The following is a 21,633-nucleotide window of genomic DNA, read 5'->3' as shown; positions in this document are numbered from 1 at the left end:
TTAAAAAGACAAAAGAAAACCCAACTTCATGAACTGAGGGAAGAGGAGGAGGAGGAGAGGAGCAACGACCGTGTGAATTCTCCCTCCACCTCCTCAAAACTTGGTGAAAACAGTACACTGAGGAGGAACATTTGGCTTAACACTTCATCATTAGCAATGCTCCGAAAACATTGATGTCCTTATGTTCAGTTACCCCCCAAAACACTTTTTTTTTTTTTTAAAGGACACTATTCCCTCAAGTGATTTAGAAATAAAGCAACATCACAATACACAAAAATGACTTAACCAGTTACTATAACATACTTTGCATCATTTTTGCAGAGGGAAATTCATTGCTTACACTGTTCAACATTTCTCACTGGCCATCATTTAAAGGGATCTCCTTTAACTACTCTTCTTTTGCTTTCAGGCAGAACACTCTGTAAAGATAGAACCCATAGATTGTCAATGCAAACACATACTAAGGAGTCAATGAAAAGCAGGCCAAAAGTGATGTGGCCTATGCTTCCCAAAATGTACTAGTTATTGTGTTTGGAGGTGACAATAATTTACAGCATTCAGGCACAATCACCTAGATTCTTCTCCCTTCTAAAACAGGCCCATTTTAATATGCATTTCCTCCGATCTAAATTTGCTCCCATTGCTTGTAAGCACACAAGACAGATAAATGTTGATAATTGCCATGGCTTTCTCTGCTGTTAGCAACCAAGTTCATGTTCTTTGGTGCAGACCGTGTGTGGCATAAAGGTGCGCCTATCAGTGTTTACAAAGGAGAAGGAGACACAGCTCTTTCGATCCTCCTGAACGCAGAATGTCCAATAAGAAACGAGTCCCAGGATAACAGTTGAAAAACAAAAAAATAAAAGACGGTCATTGGCATAGCAGTCCCCAGTTTTGCATACAGGCTTCCCTCATCACCAGGTATCACTCTGGGGGTCAAAGTTCGTTAAAAGTCCTTAAAAGGGGAGTGGGGTGGCCCTCCTGATTAGATTGGAAGCAAACTAGTTTATGCATATTCACCAGGCAGAATTCTTACAAAGTCAGGTTTGCTGCTGAAGTGCTCCAGTGACACTTTAAAGGAGAGTTTATGTTGGAGCCTGGTTCAGTCTCTTTAACAAGGAACCACTGCCACCCAGTTTGTGTTTTGCTTGATATGCACCAGCAACAGTCTGAGAAGGGAAATCATTTCCCTGAATGAAAGAACGTGTGCTGACAAGCACAGAATATCTCATTCCACGTCCCATTTAGGCTCCTTTCATCACTTTTCAGTTCCATGATTCTTTTGTATGCGATCCCATGTATTAGTAAAGTGTTCTGGTTTCTTTTTTTTTTTTTTTTTTCCTCCATAATCGCACAATAATATTTGTTTTGTTTCTTTTCCTGGGAAAAAAAATGGGAAAAAAAATCTGCCCCATTCTGAAATTAGCAAAGGGCTCCTCCCTGGTTCACAGTAGGCTGTGGAGAAATTGCAGCAGTGCTTCTCCATTGCGGAGGGATGCGCCTGATAGTTGGTGGGGTCAAGGACTGCAGGTCACAGTTTGGCTTTCAGAAAGGAAAATGTGGCAACAGCAGCAAGTGAGTGATTCTGCAGAGAAACTGGTGACTTTTTTTCTTTTTTGGCTTTCTTTGCTATGGCATGTGTACGTCGATTCTTGTGTGTGTGTGTGTGTTTCATGTAGTGTTGCTGTATGTGTTCTAGCATATGAAGGTGTGTTTGACTTGTGTTGAATTGCTGCAGGAGAGTGTGTATATTTGGTGGAGTATTTCATTGGTGTGTGTAACGTCAGGCCCTGCGCTCTACTGGCTGTTGCAGACACACTTCGCTACCGGCTGATACGATAGGGAGTCTGTTGTCCATGTGGTAGCTGATCAGGTGACTCACACTTTCAAACCGATGGTCTTTTGTACGAACCTAGAAGACAAAAAAAAAAAAAAAGTTTAAACCAACACTACTTAAAAAATGGCCCTCGCTCATCCATATACCCTCTTGCTCTCATGATCACCTCCTCCCACCCTGACTCACCACTCCTTCTGGATCGACTAGTAGCAGGTGTTTGGGCTGACCCCCCTGCTGTCCTGTGAGGACGTACTGTCCAGGCGTGGTCCCAGACTCTCGCACCAGGAAGTCTCCATCGCGGGTCAGCAGCCTCTCTGCTTCCCTGCGGCTCAAACTGCCGTGGAACCAGGCCTCGCACTGCAACTGCTGCACCAGAGGGGGCGCTGCTGTCACTGAGCTTGGGCCACTGTGTCCAGAGACCCCCAGGGCATCATCAAATGGTTCTTGAGAAATAAATACACAGATATTTATGTAATTGTTTTTCTCAGCTGAAAACCTCAAATAAATGCCTCTATAGGAGAAAAATGACTTTTGTCCTTTCCTATTGTTTCAGTTCCTATTTAGAACAAAAACTATTATCCAAGTGAACCACATGGTTTCTGACAGTTGTGTGCCATAGGCTGATAGTGGACTGTCTTTAATGTGAAAAGCTTTACGCAGCCAACCAATCATGTTACATAAAATGCCCCTGTAATGGACAAAGGCACTCTAATTCCCTTATCTTCCTTCAAGGCTGCCTTCTGTGGGCAGCTCCACTCTTCAATTAGCCTGTCATATGGAATGCACAGTGCACACAACTCTGCTCATCTCTTTCTAGTCAATAATTAACCCCTATTCTTTAGTTATGGTAAAACAATTGCACATTTGAGTTGGCACTAAATCTGGTCATTTTGATTACAGCCTACGCATTTTGTTATTACCAAGAAATCAGCAGCCTTGTTTTTAGACAGCAGTCCATTTTAGCTTGGTCTGTCAAGCTGGTTTGATATTCCATACACAGATAGAACGGGTGAAGCACTCACTCATGTCAAAAGCATCTCTGTGAGCATTTCCATTGGCTGCAACTGGGGGGCGGGGCTTATCCACATTGACGTATGAAGGGTCATCAAACAGTTCCCGTGCCCCTTCTTTGGCTCCCACTAGAGAAAAAAACAGAGGGAAAAGAAACAAAAAGAGGGAAAAATTACATTTGTTAGCTTGGTACATCTTCAAATTTCCGCATCAGCCATGTGCATTAAATCTATGACTTCATCCTAATTATGACTGGATGACAACCTTTGTCCTTCCCTATCTCCTGATTTACAGCGAATGGCAGATATAGATGCAGACAGATGGGTAGAGACAGAGCTCACCTGGTAGAGGCGGCAGCGGCTGCTTGTGAATGTCATTCTGACCAGGCTGTCCATAAGGCTGCAAACACAGAGGCATATGAACAAATAATGAGTCACAGTCACATGTGGACATACTCTGGTGAATAACAACCACGATTCCAAAAAAGATGAAATGCTGTTTAAAACCTAGATAAAAACAGAATACAATCCGTTCTCGCTTGTGAACAACTGAGCCTGTCGAGGATGCCCCTTTCATACCCAATCATGAGCAAATATTTACAAAAATCAAGTTGATGAGGTAAAACATTAAATATATTGTATTTATGCTGTTTTCAATTGAGTATATGTCAAAGTGGCAAGTGATTGCATTCTGTATTATCCAATAAAGTCCCAACTTTTTTGGAATCAGGGTTGTACATACACAAGAAATTCCTATTTAAAAGCGATGATTTGTCTGTCACAAGCCAAGCTATCCCTTTTACATTTCTAGGCTCAGAACTAAGCAATTCTGATTCATATGCTGTGTAGTTATTAGATTCCTTACAAGTATGTCATCTCTTAATTGCAGTATGAGTAGTGTTCGGATGTGCTGAAATGTATGTGAGTATCTTGTTCTGCTGTTGTGTTTATGTACACATTTCTCACCAGCGTGGCACCTGGGCGGGTCCTCATGTCAATCAGTCCACCAGGGGGAGGCTGTTTTCCAGGGAAATTATTATAGTAAGGGACATCAGGAGGTGGAGCAGCCTCATCATCTTCTTCCTCCCATGCAGAGCCGTCAAATGGAGCCATTCTGGAGGAAAAGTGGCGATGCAAAAGCAGACACAGAAACACATTATGGGTGACAAAATGCACTCGTTATGTTCTGCACAAATGTGAATGACATCGTTCACATTTACCTGTCATGAGGTGTGACCAGTTTGGGAGGGTTTTTCAGGTACTGTTTAAAACGCAGTTCAAAGGCCTGGCCGATGGTGCTGATGACTTCCTGGGCTAAACCCTCTGAGCACTCCAGAATATGACATGCTGAAGGAGAGGAGGCACAAATGACTCATACTCATATGAAAGCTGCAGTAACATGTATGTGAACATGAACTCAGCTTGACAAACACACTGAGTTCTCATTACATAGAGAACATGAATAATAACCTTAATGTGCATGTGTGCAATATCAGTTGCTCCTGAGCACAAAACCAGAAATAGCAGTTTTTCCTCCATTCGCCATCATTGCATGGAAAATCAAGCCACATTTTCACACAAAATCATGAATAAAGCAGATCCTGCCTAACAATTAAAACAGTCCTGTTACTTGCTATGACTATTTAGTGGTAAACATACTGTTTCTCCCTCCACACTACACAGTGGGTCTGTGATGTCTCTGCTCCAATGGGCGGTGTGTCAAATTCAAAAGGGGAACAAATAAATGAATAGAGCCATCTCATCTACTTAATAGGATTGAGTTAGATTTTAATTAAACAGCTTGCTCATATTTATTTACAGTATCTGCTGAAAGTGTAATCTCAAAACCTGTTTCCCCATCCAATGAGACTGAATGTAGACAGAACATTTGCAATTATGTACCGAGGGATAATGGTCAGAGCTCTACTTAAACCAAGGGCCTAAAATAGTTCAGCAGTAATATGGGTATTTTTAAAGCATCGATATTGTCAAATACTGCCTGAACATAGGTGTCATTTTGCTCACCTCTCTGGTTGACTGGGTCTTTGGCCACATATGCTACATACTCAGCCGTATCCTGAGGGAGGCAGGGTGAGACAGTTAGGGGAGGAGGGGAGGGAAAAACATGATAGAAGGAAAAGGTGAAGGGCAGGTTTAGGACAGAAAGTTTGAAAAGAAGAAAGATAAAGCAAAAGCTGCACTCTTTAAGTCATGACAAAAGTTAAAAACATACATTGAACTGAAAGAGAAATGACAGGAAGTGATGAGATCAAGCTCGGAGGAGGAGGACCGCAAACCAGCGAGGCAGTAATGGAGTGAGTGGTATTTATAGGGAACAGACAATGATAGAAGACAGGAAGGAAGGATACGCAGGCTGAAGAAAGATGGAAAAAGGCCAGAGTGAGATTTGAGCTGAGAGAGAGAGAGAGAGAGAGAGAGAGAGAGAGAGAGAGAGAGAGAGAGAGAGAGAGAGAGAGAGAGAGAGAGAGTGTTGGGTGACTCACTGGGTCTCCTCCAGAAGCGAAGGAGATGGACTGCATATGATGATTGGCGATTATCTGTGGAGAAAAAGAAAGAAAGGAAGAGAGAGAGAGAGAGGATAGAGAGAGAGACAGAGGGAGAGCACATGGGTGACATGAAGTATGTGGGAAGTGAGATGGAAGCACGCGGATGGAGAGACAAATGTGGAATCATTACTGAGAAAAGTGCTTTTTCCTCCATTGAGCGCCATCAACTGCACCAGAGATAAAAACTAAGTAAGGACAATGGATGGAACACCTTTTTAACAGTCTGCAACAACCGCTCATGATGGATCAATAACAACACCAACACTTGCTAATGCCCTGTGCACAATGTGTGGTTCACATCTGAGGCTTTTTTCTGTATGGATGTATGTGCACAGCACGTTTCTTTGTTCCATGTGCTAAGGTGCACGCACCACTCTACTGTATACCAACTCCATAAAGAAATAAACATCTCTCAGCAGCCGTTAACTCATTAGAGGTGTAGGAGGAGGATCACATCCTCCCCTGTGGCATTGCAGGAATGAAGATGATGGTTAAGAGGGATTTATGCAGCAACCAGGATAAAAGAGGCAAACAAAGAGGAGAAGCTTGAAATTTATCTGGGAATCCCCCGAATGCCCCAGAACGACATGCCACACTGCACTGATGACCACATCACAAAAATAGTACCTTGAGTGGTAGGTTGTGGTTTAGAAGATACCTTCTGGAAGTCAAAATACATTTAAAAATATACTTTTTTTTTTTTTTTTTTTTTTTTTTTTACAGAATTTAAGCCCAACCCTCTCTGAAATTCATGCTAACTAAACTAACTTTGAACTATATTCTCTGAAATGATCTTAAATCTAACTCTGGGCTGATAATTCAGGTTAGTAGATATAATGATGATGAACATTAAAAATGCAGTTTACACAGTGACACAAGGTTTGGAGGACAAATAATATTTACAATCAAATAAAAATGCCCATTTTATAAGAATTGCCATTCTGTTGATCTTAAAATATATATGATCCTTAAGACCACATAAAGCAGAGGCATCCTCCAGCTTATTCTGCTTCCATAAAGCTGCACAGGCTGAACTCTGACAGTCACCATCAGGTACATCTCTGACTAACCGTTTATGAGAAGAATACACACAGCGTCTTGGAGAGCAAGCTGGTTTCAGTCTAACCTGTTTGCAGTCTGAGGCCAGCAGGTTGAGGCTGCTGGTTGAGATGGTGAGGCTGATTGTCATGCCAGCAAACTGCAGGTTACTCTTCCCCAGGATGGAGGTCAGACAGCGAGAGGAAGGCTGTGAAGGAGAGGGATGTGATACATGAGTGATAAACAAACAAGCTGTGCAAACAGAAAACAACTGGCCATTTTTTTTTTATTTCAACAAGGCCTGATAGCCCATTGAGTGCTCCCTGACTGTGCGTGAGCATGTGGGCGTATGTGTGGAAATGCCTGTGTGTGTGGGAGTGGAAGAACAGCTGCGATTGTGAAAGTGATCCTGTCTCCAAGGCCAACCGTGACCAATGGGGAGTAGACAGGACAGTTCACATACTGTAGGCTGGGCCAAGAGCGCCGCCCAGACCACGCCAGCACTGCTGTGCCAGCCCATTTATCCCAATCCTCTGCTTATTCTCACGGCTTTCATCCATATCTGCTCCATAATATTTTGGCGCACACTGTGAGAAAAACAGCATCAAGACAGGATGCACATGCTCAGCCACATTAACCTCAGTCCAGCCAAATCAGAGGGACTAGACTACTTTAATCTATTCTGGTTTGCATCCTATAACTGTGTTTTGTCTGGTGTGCTGCACTACCAGACAATCTTTGGTCAAAACCTGCGAGGACAACAGGCTACTGGATTTAGCCACCTGTTTTACGAACTGTTTGGGTGGATGTTTTTAGTTTTACAGGAAGACTGTGCACAGACACACACAGTCTTTAAACGGCAGACTGGCGGCTGCGTCTGCTAAGATGTAGTGCTTCTTTGGCCTGACTCTGGCTCCACGCAAGCTACTACTCCACCTCTGCAGCCTCCCTTGTGACAAGAGGAAGGGAAAACAGAGACCAGAGAGTGATTGGTAATTACCTGCGAGTAAGCCGCTAACCACAAAAGTGTCCAATCAGCCTAAATCCAGATCTGTTTGTGTGTGTATCAGGGAGAGTGTGTGACTGAACAGCCAACTGACCACAGAGTGGACAATCACGCTAAATCTAGCTCTTATCCAGAAAACCCTTCCCACTGCCGCCCACTTAAGCCGTATAAATAAATAATGCCCTTTAAGGGTGTGTGCTAGTGTGCGTGGTGTGTACCTTTCTCCTGCGTTGGGCTCCTTTGGCTCCGGGCACTGCCTCACACACCACAGAGATGGCTTCCCTGAAACATTAATGACATGCAAGTGTTGCAATAACATGTCATTAACCCTCACACCTTCCCGGACTCACAATTATGTGGATTAAATGAGATCTGGCAGTGGGTGATTCAATTTATGGTCCCTGGCAACTGTGCTTGCCTTTGCCACGGAGACAAACATACGGAAACCAGAAGGAAACCACCAGGATTCCAGAACATTCTAATTTCGGGGCCGGGAGAGCTGCAGGCGTGTATACACTCACGCACACACATGAACATACAGGCAGAAAGAAACAAGCAAGAAAGAAGAAGAGAGCGGAAGTGGGACGGAGAGCGAGTAAGATAGCAGACAAAGACACATAGAAGAGGTGGGCTGTGTGTGCCTGAGTGTACACCACCGACGTTTCTCCTAGTCTAACCACACTGTTACCATCTCGCCCCCACATGCACAAACGCAAAATGAGATGAGAGAAAGCCAGCAGCACATGAGCAGTGCGTCATCTCACCTGGTGACCTGAGTTCTGGTGTTGAAGTCCAGCGCTCGCATTGACTGTAGCACCTCCACACAACCCATATACTGCCCAGGAAACAGGAAGGAGACACATTAGCATCAGACATTTCCGACATCACAGTCCCACTGGACATATGGGGCACAGCAGAGGAAGAAAGAAGTGCCCCTTCCTCATTTCTGTGTCAGTTTTTACAAATGTGAAAGAGGCATGTATATATGCAAAGAAACAGACTGCAAAGAGATATTTTGTATATATTTCAGATATACCTCAGTGAGGGGTTAGTGAGAGTGTGCCGGTCGCTTACCCGTACAGTGTAGGACACACCGGTGGTGCTGACCACACTGTCGGAGTGCAGCCAGCCACGGGTGGGCTTGTTGACAAAGGAGCCATGGCGCGTCCACTCATCTCCTCCCAGCTGCCCTCCTTCCACCCGTGCCCTCCTGGACGCCCCTCCCAGCCGGTTCATGTCCTGCAGAGGAGGTCGGGGAGGGGGAGAAGGAGCGGTTAGAGGGGGGAGTGGGTGATGAAGCGGAGGGGAGGAGCTAGAGCTGCTCCTGTCGTCCCCAGAGGACTCAACAGGCGCCTGAGGCTGCTGTGGCCTGCTTGAGGCTTTGAGTCCTGGGAGAAGAGTGGCAGAGACACCCAAACGAAGGGATCCCATCCTGGGGAAGAAGGAGCAGAGGGTGGTGGGGCTGTTCTCAGCCGGGCGGGGAGAAGAGGGGGGCAAGATGGGAGTGAGAGACGAGGAGGAGAGAGAGGAAGGCAAGCCAGGGGAGGGAGTGAGCGGGGTGGCGGGACTGGAAGGAGGGAACGAAGATGGATTGGAGTTTGTTTCATCAGTTGAGCTCAGCGAGTCACTCCGAAAGTGGGTGTACTTGGTTTTTGGGACAAGCTCCATAATGAATCTGCAGTGTCAGTTTTTATATCCGTGCAAGTCCACACAGGCTCTAGTGAGTCAATCAAAGTCTCTTTGTCTCAGCATTCAAAGTTTCTCTCGAAAAGGACACACAGCCATCTGTCTGTCTCCCTCAGCGTAAGAGCTGCATCCATCTGTCTGGTTGTCTGTCCTCCACTCATTACCAGGCAGCCAAAACCAAACTGCTTCAAAAAGGGCTTCACCCACAATGAAAGCAGGATGAGAAAAGGTGCAGAGGAAAAGTGGGGTGTCCCAGTTAATGGTCGAGTGCAGATGAAAAAAGTTTTTTAGTGCACCACTGCAGATCATGTTGTCATCAGATCACTTTTAAATCTGCACCACTGTTCATTGTGTTCCCAGGGACTGATGATGACATGGTCTTAGCTCTCCACAAAGTGTTCATCTTGGTGTTTTTGCCATAATGTAAAACAATATCTGTGAGTATCTTGTCCCAGTTTAACAGCCTCTCAGTGAGGGCCAGTTATCCAGCTGTCGCCAGCACCATGGAGAATCAACACAAGTGATTGTCTCTCAACGCCCCCTCGTGTCTTACTGCGCTGAGGGGTGCGCACTTGTATGTGATGTGTTTACATGTGTGTGAGGCAGTATAAACCTTCCCTGCCCACAACAGATTCTTAGATTATGTGTGTATGTGTGTGCTGGCGTGCGCACATGTGTGCACGTGTGAAGCAACTCCCCTTGGCAGCTCTATCCTGCTTGACACAGACCCATAAAAATCCTATTAGCAGCCAACGAGGGGATCGCAAGGGGGCCGCACACACTAACACAGCAGCAACACACACACACACACACAATACACAGCTCCAATTGGTCGATACTACAGCGAGCACCTGCAGAGCTCAATGAAGCCCAGAACTGCTAAAGAAGAGAGAGGAGGCTTACTGATGTATGGCTAGTATCCAACGCAGCACGCTTTCTTTAACGCCTACTTTTTAAGTGCATCGTATTCTCAAACCTTTCATCAGATTGCCCTTTTACTCCCTCTCCCTCTTCCTCCAAATGGTTTCATGTCCTCTCTGAATAGCCCTCGCTCTCTCCCTCCCTGCGTCTCCTTCTTCTTCTTCTCTCCTCTTCCAGATTACTTCTGGCACAGCCTCGTTCCCTTTCTCTGCACTCTTTCCTCCCCTCTCTCTGTCTCCTCTCTTCTCCTGGAAGCCCTCTCGCTTCCTCCACACAATGTACTCTGCCAACCTCTGTCTCTCCAACGCCTCCGCCCTCTCCCGCGCCACCACTTCCTCTCTCCTCTTCCAGATGATCTCTCGCTCCCCCTCACCCCCTCCCTCGTCTGCTCGCCCGTTCTCCAGGCTGTCCTGTTTAACAGTCCCTCTGTCTAATATGTTAATGGTGAGCCCTGTCTTTCTGCCTCTCGAACTGTAAGACTGGGGATGGCTAGAGGCTAGGCATGGTCACCTATTTAGACACCAGTAGAAAACAGAAAGAAAAAAAGTTAGTATTTAAGACTGGGCCAGCAGAGTTGGGCCCGTCCCTGACTGAAGTTCCTGATATGGCTAAAACAAGTGAGGCTGCCTTGGTTCAAGTGTGTTCCATAAAACTGGCCACCTCGGTTGGGATGGGTTTTTTTCTGGAGCACCATTAGATAGTGGTAGGTTGATTCTGAGATGTTGTCTGTGTCTGGCACAGTGATACACACTGCAGTAGCACGGTGGTGATGTAACACCGGAGAATGTAGGTCATTGGCTGATGACGACTACCGGTGGGCTTGTTGTGATGGTAATAAGACCTGATTGGTCCAGTTTGAACTCCCAACTCAGGGTTCCCTGAATGGTGCCGGAGGCTCATCAGAGCTGAATGTGAACTCGTTCACTCAGCTGCGAATGCTCAGTCGAAACCGATTGATCTCTCCATGCACCTCTCTTCTTACCCTGTAACTTTATTACTGCTTGGTTCAAATAACAAGCCCAGATAGTAGTCAGTTACCTGAGAGAAGAGTGTTGACACAGCCCGACATGATATGAACAAGCCAAGTATTACGTTGTGGAACCACTTCCTTCTTTATCTAAGGCAGAGCTTATCAAGCAGCAGGCTAGCTGTCAGTACTACAAACTACCGGGCAAACAGCACATAACACCTCATATTCTGCATAGACCGACCTCGAAGGCAAACAACAGTCTGTTTACGTTAACAGTCTCTTGCAGAGTCCCAAAGCCGCACAAACAAAACAGTCTGGAGCAGTTTGACCTCAGTAGGAGGAAAGGCTGCACCTATAGTCCTGCAGCAAACCTGCTGGCCTACACCCCAGTGCTATTGAGGCACTAGTCATATTTACAATCTGTTGACCTTTACTCCGTCAAAGGAGAACAAGGTTTTCACACACCTCGCCTAGAACACTTACACAATGTTGTAAATTTGGCATCAACGTTTCAGTGATGCCAAGCGAAGAGGCTGATTTTTCCACACGCTAACATTTCAGAACTTAACTATTTGTGAAGTAAAGCCGGCCAGCTTGTAGTGGGCGCTGGATGCATGGCAAAAGAACAGTCGCCTACACCAGTCTAGCACCACAGAGGGATTGTCTAGCAATTCTAGCTAGTCATCCATCTGGTCTTGTCCAAAAAGCACCATGGAGGATCCAGTCACACTCATGCACTGCCAGACAGGCTGTGATAATCTCCAGAAAGCTGTAAAGAAGTATGGCTAGAAAAGTCACAAAAGACACCCAGTATTTGGACAATCAAAGAGCATGCAGAACAAACAAAACAGTCTCTCACACCCTTAATTAAACAAGAAATTAGTCTTGAGAGGGAAATAGCACTTACAAAAGGCAAAAGATCCACCATAAATAGACTTGTTAACACTAGAGAGGAAAATCCAGGTGTGTTCTCATACACAGGGCTGCTGAAATGCTGTATGAGCAGAGTTAACCCTCACACTGCCCGAGGACGTTTCAGTGCACAGAACACAGTGTAGGTCAGGTGACTGCAGAGGAGATGACCCTCTACATGAGGAGAAATCCTGAGTCACCTACTCACAGGCAGTAACAGGAACAGACTGTCACAAACATAGCATGCCTAATGATCGATGATTAGTGGCATCGAGGCCAAGCAGCTGCACAGAGTGGTATGTACAAGTGAAGCCAGTAACATAATCTCATTTATCCAGTCATTCCTGATAATGGCACATCAGCTTGACTGATGAAGATGGTAGTTGCCGTTGATAAAGGTGAGATCAGGACAAACTGGGCTTAGCTGAAGCGCCCAAGACGACACACGGGATGGGGAGGGGGAGACAGGTGACCTGAAACAACCCTGATTCTCGGAGACTGCTGAGCTCCGCATAGACAAAGACTGTCTACTAAAGAAAAGAACTCCCTGTCTGAGAGAGAAAGTCTAAAAACTGCACACAACCACAGACTAATCAAGTCCACTGCTTCTTATCTACTAAATATACACAATTACCTAATGGAACAGCACCAGTTTTAAGAGATAAGATGAGAAAAAAAACAACTTTACATCTTGTTCTGTCTGGAGCTGCCGCCCGTTGCTATGGCAACAGACATTAAAAGAGATGCCTGCGGAGGATATACACGGAGAAGTCCCGACAGCCGCAGAAATCTTCAGACAAAGAGATAACTGCTTTGTTAAATCACATGGCAGCAATTAGCCGCTGCATCAAAGGCTCCACGTTAGAGCTTCTTTTCTTCCAGCAGGAGGAAAAACAACAGACTCCTAGAAAGATCAATAGGTTTCAGGAAATGATCAAAGTTTGACCGGCGTCGCGCCAGCCATAAAACCCAATCAATGTTGACATCCCATGTCGGCTGCATGCACTGACTCCAACTGGGGCATGTAAAACTGTATGTCTGATATTATTTCAACAGAACGGCAATCACTTTCCTAATAACAGTATAAACAACAACAACAACAACAACAGACCATTCACTTCTAAGAAAAAACAATGATGTTTAGAAAAACTTGCATAAAAACAACCTGAATATTCTGTGCAGCAGCTAACAAAGAATAATGATTGTATAACATCCTGCAGAGTGGATCTTATACTCAGAGAGAATAGAAAATCAGAAGTCACAAAGAGAGTCTATATTTACAAAAAACAAAAAAGTCATTCAAACTGTTTTGTATAAAGTGAGTCTAATCAATGTCCCTCAGAGTTCTTTATTTTTGTTAATGAATGCCAAAGCGTAAATAGTAGTTCCTTTTTTGGTTTAAAAAGCATACAGTTGATAATCCAGGGCAATTTATCTAAAGCTGGGCTCACATGAGAGCCACATTAATGTTTAAACTGCCACAGACTGTCCGGTCACTCGTCCTCTCCTTCCCTTTTCTGGCTCTCTCGTGCGTCCACTCCCTGAAAAAAAACGTGCTTCTGCTCTGATCCGCTCTTCCGCTCGATTAATTCACAAAGTCACTGCCGGCAGCTCCTCTCCATTTATCCTCTCCTCCGTTTGGCTGCCTCCTCCTCTCTTCCCTCCTCTCTCTCTCTCTCTTTCAGCAGATGGTGAAAAGCCAGTGCTGCCAGGATGGACAATGGCACTCCTTCATTGTGCTCCTCTTCTCCCCTCACGTCTGTCTCTCATTCCCACTTTCCTTCCACCTCTGTCTGTTGGAGGGACGATCACGCTGTCTGTCCTCCCCTCCTCCCAGTCTGGGTGGGTGATGCTGCCTCCCATTTTCTCTTTTACCGTCTCTCTCTCTCTCTCTCTCTCTCTCTCTCACACACACACACACACACACACTCGTGGCTGCTGCCTGTGCCCTCCCCACCTCCCATCCTACCTCCTTCCTGTTTCCTCCCCTTCCCCCCACCTCCTCTCTGCAGCCTCAGTCATTTAGCAGTGTACATGTGCATGCACAGCAAGATGCTGCACTCCTGCACATTAATGCACACACTCCAAGGGGAGATGGAGATGTGGAAGAGGGGAGGAAGGGGAGAAAGCGAGAGAGTGTGTATGTTTGTGTGAGCATGTGTGGGGAGGAAAGGTTGTCCATGTTGGCTATTCAAGGCTCCTCCCTTATTCATGTTTGGTAACCTGAGAAAGAGAGTGAAAGAGGGGGAGAAAGAGAGAGAGGGAGGATGGAGACAGAAAGAGGAAGAGGTTTCACCCTCCCTCCGCAGACTGCACAGGGAGTGACATGAGGTCACTCTATGTAACCTTGATGAAACTGGACAAATTCACAAAGAAAGAAACAGACTGGCATTCACATCATACATATACCCTGTGTTAGTGCATGACTAGAGCTCTCTAGGGGGAAAGGACAGGTCATTACCAGGCAAGCACAAAAACAACAGAGTGATTCTGTGAAGGCAGACAGAAAGCAGAGATTCCACAGATTGGACCTGACGTTCGAGCGTATCTGATGAGAAGGCAGTGTTGCAGAAAGCAGAGGAAACCACCCATAGAGAGACACAGGAACCCAGCAGAGTGGATATGCAAGGAGTCCTCAAATGACACCCCAAAATACAGTCCCTGCAGTACTACGTTTGTCCACTGCACCGTCATCATGCTGTCGGAGAAGTGCACTCAGGGACATGAAGGATCAAAATCAGAGAACTGCAGCAAACAAGAGTGTCGTTCTATCGCCACACACCACATGGTGATATGACTGGAAGTGATTGGTGTGACAGTGATTGGTGAAGACAGCCCCCTCCACCCGTAGCCTGCACCATTGCCTGTAACCAGTGAAACACATGACACACTGTGGCTTAGGGTTGACAGAAAGATAAAACTGCTTTCTATCGTTTTTCAAGCTATGCTGAGTTTATACTGAAAATGTTCAATGTTCAAGTTCACAGCTTATTTGGAACAAGTCTGATACAACAGTGCAGGACTGCATTAGTTTTAGCCAGATGTACCTAATAACCTGGCAACTGAGCGTCATTAACAGTCTCTCGTTCAAACCTCAATAAATACATGCACAGGGCTGCACAATTACTCGTGCATGACTACACGCTTAGTCTTTAGTTTCCAGTTTCACAAGAATAGATGTGAGTTCCAACTTTTAAGATCTCTGCTGAGAAAAACTTTTAAATGATAAAAGATGCCAAACATGTCGTAAAAATAGTTTGTTTTCTCAAATCAGTGGTAGGGGTGTAACAATGTAATGCATCATGCTGTACTGTTGCTTATAAGACTGCGCTTTGTTCAAACTCTGTTGAATAACGCTTCTGTTTTCTGCTGCTGCTGAGAAACCAATCTAAATGGGTCAGGCAAACTCCCCTTTTTCATTTCAAAGTCTCAAACATCACAATTCAATAAAGTTGAATTAGAATAAATTGAAGATAGAAAATGAGGGCACATCGTGAGAGGGCCTTATTTCATGATCTATTGAAAATGAACCAAACTGTGCATTTTGTGAATTATGACACCCCCTACCAAAAACAGCCATGTTCACAATATCTAGACAGCTAATTTGGAGCATTTTTACTGTAATCATGCAGCCTTAAATTTACAATTCATTCTCTACAAGACTAGTGTTTAGCCCTCCTGAAGACAAGTGGGCTAAGCAGTCACTTCCCAGAAGGCTTATGTAAGTTAATCTATCCTTTAAACCTCTCATCAGTCTCTAAATACCATAACAACAGATCCTCATATTAGACATGAGAGTTTTGACCTTTCTATTTGGCACTACATTGTGGTGAGAAGACGCAAGCCCTTTGCCACTGTGTCACACTGTGTTTTTTGATTAGCTGGCTGTATCATTTGAATGTCTTACCATATATTCCATTGGCCAACACAGGCTGCCTGTGGGTCTGTAACCCTAAAAACACCAAAGCGCACATCAGCACACTGACTGTACACACACACACACAAACTCAAGGAGCCAATCACAGCGTGCTCTGATGCCGCCCTTGCAGCTACTTGTCTCCCAGCATGCTTTGCTCCCAGGATCAGCTGTGGAGAGGGTCATGGGACCTCCTTGATATAAACAAGCCATTCGATTAAGCACACAGAGACACAGCATTGACATAAGATCGAGCAAGATTGGGAGAAAGTAACGGAAAGTGAGAGAAAGAAAGAACAAGAGTGATTGGAGAAAGGCAATAATCCAGTGTGCGTGTTGAAACACACTCTGTGGAATGAAAGGAATTAACTGAAAGGACAGCATGTGTAGGATGTTTGTGTCTCAGCTTGCCTGACGCGAGTTAGTGAGAGCGTGTTTTGTTTCGGTGCATGAAGTAAGATGGAATAAGATGTGTGTGCAAGCTGCAGCTAGTCAGTACTTGTTACATGAAACAGTCAGAGCCGGCCTGAGACGGAGCTCTAGATCTAATGCACACGCTGCAGGGCCACATCTGCTGTCTGCTGTCTGCTTTTATACTCTGTGTGTGTGTGTGTGTGTGTGTGTGTGTGTGTGTGTGTGTGTGTGTGTGTGTGTGTGTGTAATCTGATTTGACCTGCCTCACTCCTCACCCCCTTACATACACTAAGCAAAAAAAATGAGCCTAGATGAGCGAGCGGGCCTAGTCACTGACCTTTTCCCTACTGGACTATCGCCAGCCTGAGATGCTGTCTAGCATCAGTTCACATTACGGAGACAAGAGAGACAATGATGAAGACAATGAGCGGAGCTGGGCCGGTGGAAGGGAGCGCAAATGACAAGGGAAAACTTCTCTGACGTGCAAACACAAATGTATGTTTGGGCGGCAAAACAGCTATCAAATTTTGAGAGTGAACATTCGATTAGCCTGGCATTTAGCAGGAGGCCTTTCTTCTGGTTTCATAGCTCACCACGCACACAGCAAACATGTGAGCTTGCTATTTTGGGTTGTACCAGCCCCCCCTCCACTGCCCCCTCTAACCACACTCCCACATCTCTATCTCCTTCCATCATTCCCTTCCTGCTACCACTGTCTGCCTCTCTCCACTTGCAACTTCACCCTTGCTATAACTGTTTATGTGTCATAGACGGTGTTGTTTCTTCACTCAAGCCCCCTCCAAAACTTTAATAGTAAGTGGCAGCTTAAATGTGTACGTACACAACCGTGATTTCAAAAACGCTGGCACACTGTTTAAAGCATAAATAAAACAGAATGTGATAACTCGCTAATTGTTTTTTTGATAAACACTCAATTTGTAAAACTGTTGTATGTGAAAACAATTCATTTGCAACCGATTGCCTTCTGGTGTTATTTAGGTTTTACACAGTAATTCAAGCTTTTGGAATTAGGGTTGTTGCATTGTTTTGGTAAAGCTACCAAAACTAAGGTATGTTTACATTTTACAAACCAAGCCACGGCAGATCAAGGGCAAGCCTTCAAAAATAAGTACCATCTATTTTATTGACACAGTATCAACAAATGAAATGATATCCAGTCCGATTCCATTTCCACATAAACTATAAACCACTTAGAAGATTGAGGTGAACATCGACACTGATGTTATGACAAAATCAATTTCATTCAAAAGTAGATTCGGTAGTTTTTCCATTGTTCATACTGTGTACCACCCAGTATCACACCAAAGCATGTAAAGCACCTGCTGCTCCACACCCGTCCACCATGTCTGTGTCACGTTTTGCGTCAGCTTGGCGTCAAAACAAAATCTTCTCATTTCGCAATTATAGCAATGAAAAATACGCAACGTCGTGGTTTCACTTTCAAAATAAAGCTTGCCGGGAAGCATTTCAGGTGACGGTTGCAGTTTGGTTAGGTTTAGGCACCAAAGCTACCCGGTCGCATTTGAGAAAAGATCATTTTTTCGCTGCAAACTGCTTCCTTAAAGCAATCAGCATTGGTTTCACACAGGAGTCGTTCCCTGGTCCCCTGTGTGAAAGCTGCGTGTGCACGGTGCACCACTCTGCACCGACCTCCACCCCTGGAAGGACTTTGCTGTCTTTTATACTACATTTGTCCTTTGCTACGTCGTTATCGGCCCTCGCTGGCCCTGCACCTTCACGCAGACCAGGCAAACCGTCTCACTGACACGCTCTTTTCTAGCGGTGGATCGATGGATCTATCACACGCTTTGCCATAAGACTAGGCTTGTCCACACCATTTAGGCTGTGTTACCTAATTTAAATTTATCTTGCAGTGTTATCTTTACTGTTCTAGCTCTTCAAATGACAGAGCTGCTTTTAATCCCTCCTGTTTTATGGTTTTATGTTCTATTTCATCTACAAAATTAAAACACAATGCTGAAATGTTCTATTTTAAAAGTCTTATGTCTCAGTATTTGTAGAGCACTTAAATATTTCAATGTCACAAAAGTGTTGATTTTTTAATCTCTAAAATCAGTATAAGGAGCAATCTAGAGCATGAATAATGATAACAGCTCTGCCAGGGACAGACCAGGGAAATTGGCCTGCTCTGGACTTGATATCGACCAAACCCTAAAGTGAACTTAATTGGCAGAGGAACAAATTCAGTCTCACGCCCAACACATTACCCAGGCCAAACAAGGGTGGAGGAGCCCTGATGTGCAAAAAGAGAGGTGACTTCTACAAATGCAATCTCAGCTTTCTGCTTAAAAAGAGATCGGCCACGATAAAGACAAAAGAGACATTTATCAACTCAAAGCACATGACCCAACAGATTCCTAGTGATACACTGCACACGTCAAAGCCAATATAACGATCAGAGGCTGCCAACGCAGAACCCAAAAATACTAAATAACTCTCACTTCTCATTTTCGACATCACACAGGACGGGATTTTGATGAAACTGCGGTCCACACGGTTATTTTGCACTCAACCGAGCGGCGCAGGAGGAAACACAGCTGAGGCTCGGCCCCATTGTGTAGAGGTAGAGACGGACAACCACATGCTACGACCTCGAAAACAAACTCCCACAGTTTGTTTCCAGAACACACACACACACCATACACAAAGGCAAAGACAAACGCACCCCTACACCGGCAGACATACAGACGCAGTATACACATCAGACAAAGACGCAGACAAACACATCCTCACATGGACAGACACTCCCACACATTATGTCCTGTCAACAGTCTTGACGTGTTTAAAGCAGCTTAGTGCCTCGCCACTGTGTTTTATCAATAGCCAAGTTTGAAGTATCACAAGGCTAATTCAAGGCTAATATCAGTGCTAACATTCACTGCTTGAAAAGAAAAAAAAAAATCAAAGCTTATTTCTGCAATGGCTGTGCGTGTGTGTGTGTGTGTGTGTGTGTGTGTGTGTGTGTGTGTGTGTGTGTGTGCATGTCTGTGGGTGAGTGTATGGCTACACACACAAGTGCACACACCTGTCACCTGTCAAAGTGAAGCTGTAACAGTCACAAGTGTCACGCTGTGCCGTCACTCAGGACTAAAGCTTTCACCGGTGACTGATACGGTTCGAGCAGAATTGGACAGATCCAATTTTAATCAAGTGGATTTTGGATTGTGCCAATGCTGTGATGGAGCGGCCGAGATGCTCCGCTTTGACTGACACACTGTGTATCTGATGTGTTGTTTTTGTCCTGGTATATATGTGTGCAGGTGTGTGTGTGTTTGCGCTTGCTTGTCTGGCTCCTGACATGTGTCTGAGTCTACCCCTTTTTTTTTTTTTTTCTTGGATCAACTGTTGATTGGACCCTCTCTTCCCCACCACTTCATCAGCAGAGATAACTTCCCCCGTATAATATCACGTCAGGGGCTGCCGGTCTGAGCGGTGTGGCTGACCCTGATAAGAGCACCGAGCCCACTTTCTCTCAGTCACCTCAATCATCCCACATATACCTTTGAGTCCGCTTCCATAAGCCTCTGTCTGTCTTCACTCGTTTGTGGTGAACTTTAACTCTGTCACAGTGACCCAGTTTCAACACATCTGAGGCGACTTTTGCTGATCGCTCTCCATGGATATGCTTGAAGAAACGGTGGTGCAGAACAGTAAGTTTACTGTGTGATTGTGTTCAACACAAATGTCTTTGTGCATGACTACTTGTAGTATGGTGAGGACTGTTTTTTTTAACCTACAGAGTGAGGACATTTTTGGAAAGTGAGGACATTTTGGCTGGTTCTCACAACTTCAAAGAGCTGTTTGCAGGTTCAGACTTGGTTTGATGGGTTAGGTCAGATTTATGTTTAGACATTTAGTTAGTTTAGATGGTTGTCCTCATAAGGACAGCAGTACAAGTACACTGCTCTCTGTAGCTTATTTCACTGAACTGAAGAGATTCATCTCGACTCTACCAGGACACTTTTGGTTACAGATTTTAGGGCTGCAACTAATGATTAACCTCAATATCAATTAACGTGCCAATCATTTTCTCAATGATCGTTTTGTCTATAAAACATCAAGAATAGTAAATAATCACAGCTTCTCAAAGGGGACATACTCTGAGGAGTTGCTTTGGCTGACCATCAGATCCAGGTTTACTGTCCTGTACAACGAAGACAAGCAGAACATCTGTACACTGAAGAGGACGGAGGCTGTAAATGTTTGTAAGATTTGCATGACAAACGTCTCAAACAGTTAACTGGTTGTCAAAACAGTTGTTGAGTAATTTTCTATGGAGTCACCGATCAATCGACGAATCATTTCAGCTCTGACTCATTTTGAGAACACTGCCGTGTCTAACAGACCAGGGTGAGACGTTTAATGACCTGTTCTCTGTTCATTTACAGGGACAGACATGAGCTTGGGGCCACTGAGTTGACTTCTCATCATTGCCTATTTTAAACTAAATACAGCCTTTTCATGGTGGCTCTCACGCCACAGTGTTGCTCAACCGGCAGCTACTGAGACTTCAGCCTCAAACGGTGAGAAGTCGTCTGACAGCGGGAGAACAGACACAAGTGAGACATTTCGCTAAAGTGTCCACAGCTCAGTCTGATCATGAGCTACACTTTTACAGTAGCCCGACAGGCTTCAGCGCACGGCGCTGTCTTAATATAACACAAGTTTACAAGGGCCGGACAACGCTTCCCTGTGGGCACCGCACACACAGAAGGTGAACTATTTCCTTAAACTTCTGAAAAGTACAAGTGACGCACAGCACGCACACAATCCAAAACCATGCCCCAAAAAAGTGTGGTCAACTTTAACGAGCAACTTACCAGCTCTCTTCCTCCCTTTGCTTCGAGTTGCCCCTCCTGCCCACCAAGTTGCTGCACCGCAAACTTCAACCTACTTTAACCGAGCAGGACGAAAGGTCGATGTTTTTGTCCGCCAGGCGCCTCGCAGTTTTGTTTAACTTCATAAAAGATGAGTTTAAACTTCTTCTTTCCTCTCCCCTTCCTTTCCTTCCCTTCCTCCTCCCCCTGCCTCCCCCTCCTCGGCCACGACAGAAGCCACTTCCGCGAACAAATGGCAACGTCATCTGGCCGCGGATGCTGTGTGCGTGTCTGTGTATGTGCGCGCGCTCGCGCGCGCGCGTTTGGCCCCGTTTTGCACCTGGCCCATTCAGTGCAGATTGCGCAAAAGTAGAAATCCCAGGTTGCAAGCCAAAAGCACGAACACGTAAGTTACCTTAAATAAATACCACATGAGAACAACATGTTTTGTCCTTCAGTCACCACAAGACCAAAAGAAAAATCTTATCTTCACCATA

At 45.1% G+C, this 21,633-nt stretch overlaps 1 protein-coding gene across 4 annotated transcripts; it reads right to left on the bottom strand.

Moving 5' to 3' along the window:
- Positions 1–219: 219 nt before the first annotated feature.
- On the bottom strand, positions 220–21,387 carry shc1 (SHC (Src homology 2 domain containing) transforming protein 1). 4 transcript variants are annotated; one of them, XM_070965900.1, is made up of 14 exons: positions 21,140–21,206; positions 15,855–15,899; positions 8,533–8,697; positions 8,223–8,293; positions 7,677–7,740; positions 6,541–6,660; positions 5,352–5,405; positions 4,873–4,924; positions 4,068–4,194; positions 3,814–3,961; positions 3,190–3,247; positions 2,860–2,976; positions 2,024–2,280; positions 220–1,912 (listed from the first exon to the last, which is right to left on the bottom strand). In XM_070965900.1, the coding sequence occupies exons 2-14, from the start codon at positions 15,864–15,866 to the stop codon at positions 1,784–1,786; spliced, it is 1,374 nt and encodes a 457-aa protein (XP_070822001.1). In that variant the 5' UTR covers positions 15,867–15,899; positions 21,140–21,206; the 3' UTR covers positions 220–1,783. The 4 variants fall into 4 exon arrangements, with proteins under 4 accessions (XP_070822001.1, XP_070822002.1, XP_070822003.1 ...); XM_070965901.1 differs by lacking the exon at positions 15,855–15,899 and having other exon boundaries at positions 21,140–21,387; XM_070965902.1 differs by lacking the exon at positions 5,352–5,405.
- Between the last annotated feature and the right edge of the window lie 246 nt (positions 21,388–21,633).

Source organism: Chaetodon trifascialis, chromosome 7, assembly GCF_039877785.1.
Source record: "Chaetodon trifascialis isolate fChaTrf1 chromosome 7, fChaTrf1.hap1, whole genome shotgun sequence".
Taxonomy (NCBI): Eukaryota; Metazoa; Chordata; class Actinopteri; order Chaetodontiformes; family Chaetodontidae; genus Chaetodon; species Chaetodon trifascialis.
Note: the sequence above shows the minus strand (reverse complement) of the source record. Positions and strands in the feature narration are given on the sequence as shown.

Coding starts and splice junctions, on each gene's coding strand:
- shc1 (XM_070965899.1), bottom strand. CDS start 9,126: ATGGAGCTTGTCCCAAAAACCAAGTACACCCACTTTCGGAGTGACTCG. Junction 6,661..7,676: donor GAGCCCAACGCAGGAGAAAG/GTACACACCACG, acceptor TCTCCTTCACAG/CCTTCCTCTCGCTGTCTGAC. Junction 3,248..3,813: donor CCCGCCCAGGTGCCACGCTG/GTGAGAAATGTG, acceptor CTGTGTTTGCAG/CCTTATGGACAGCCTGGTCA.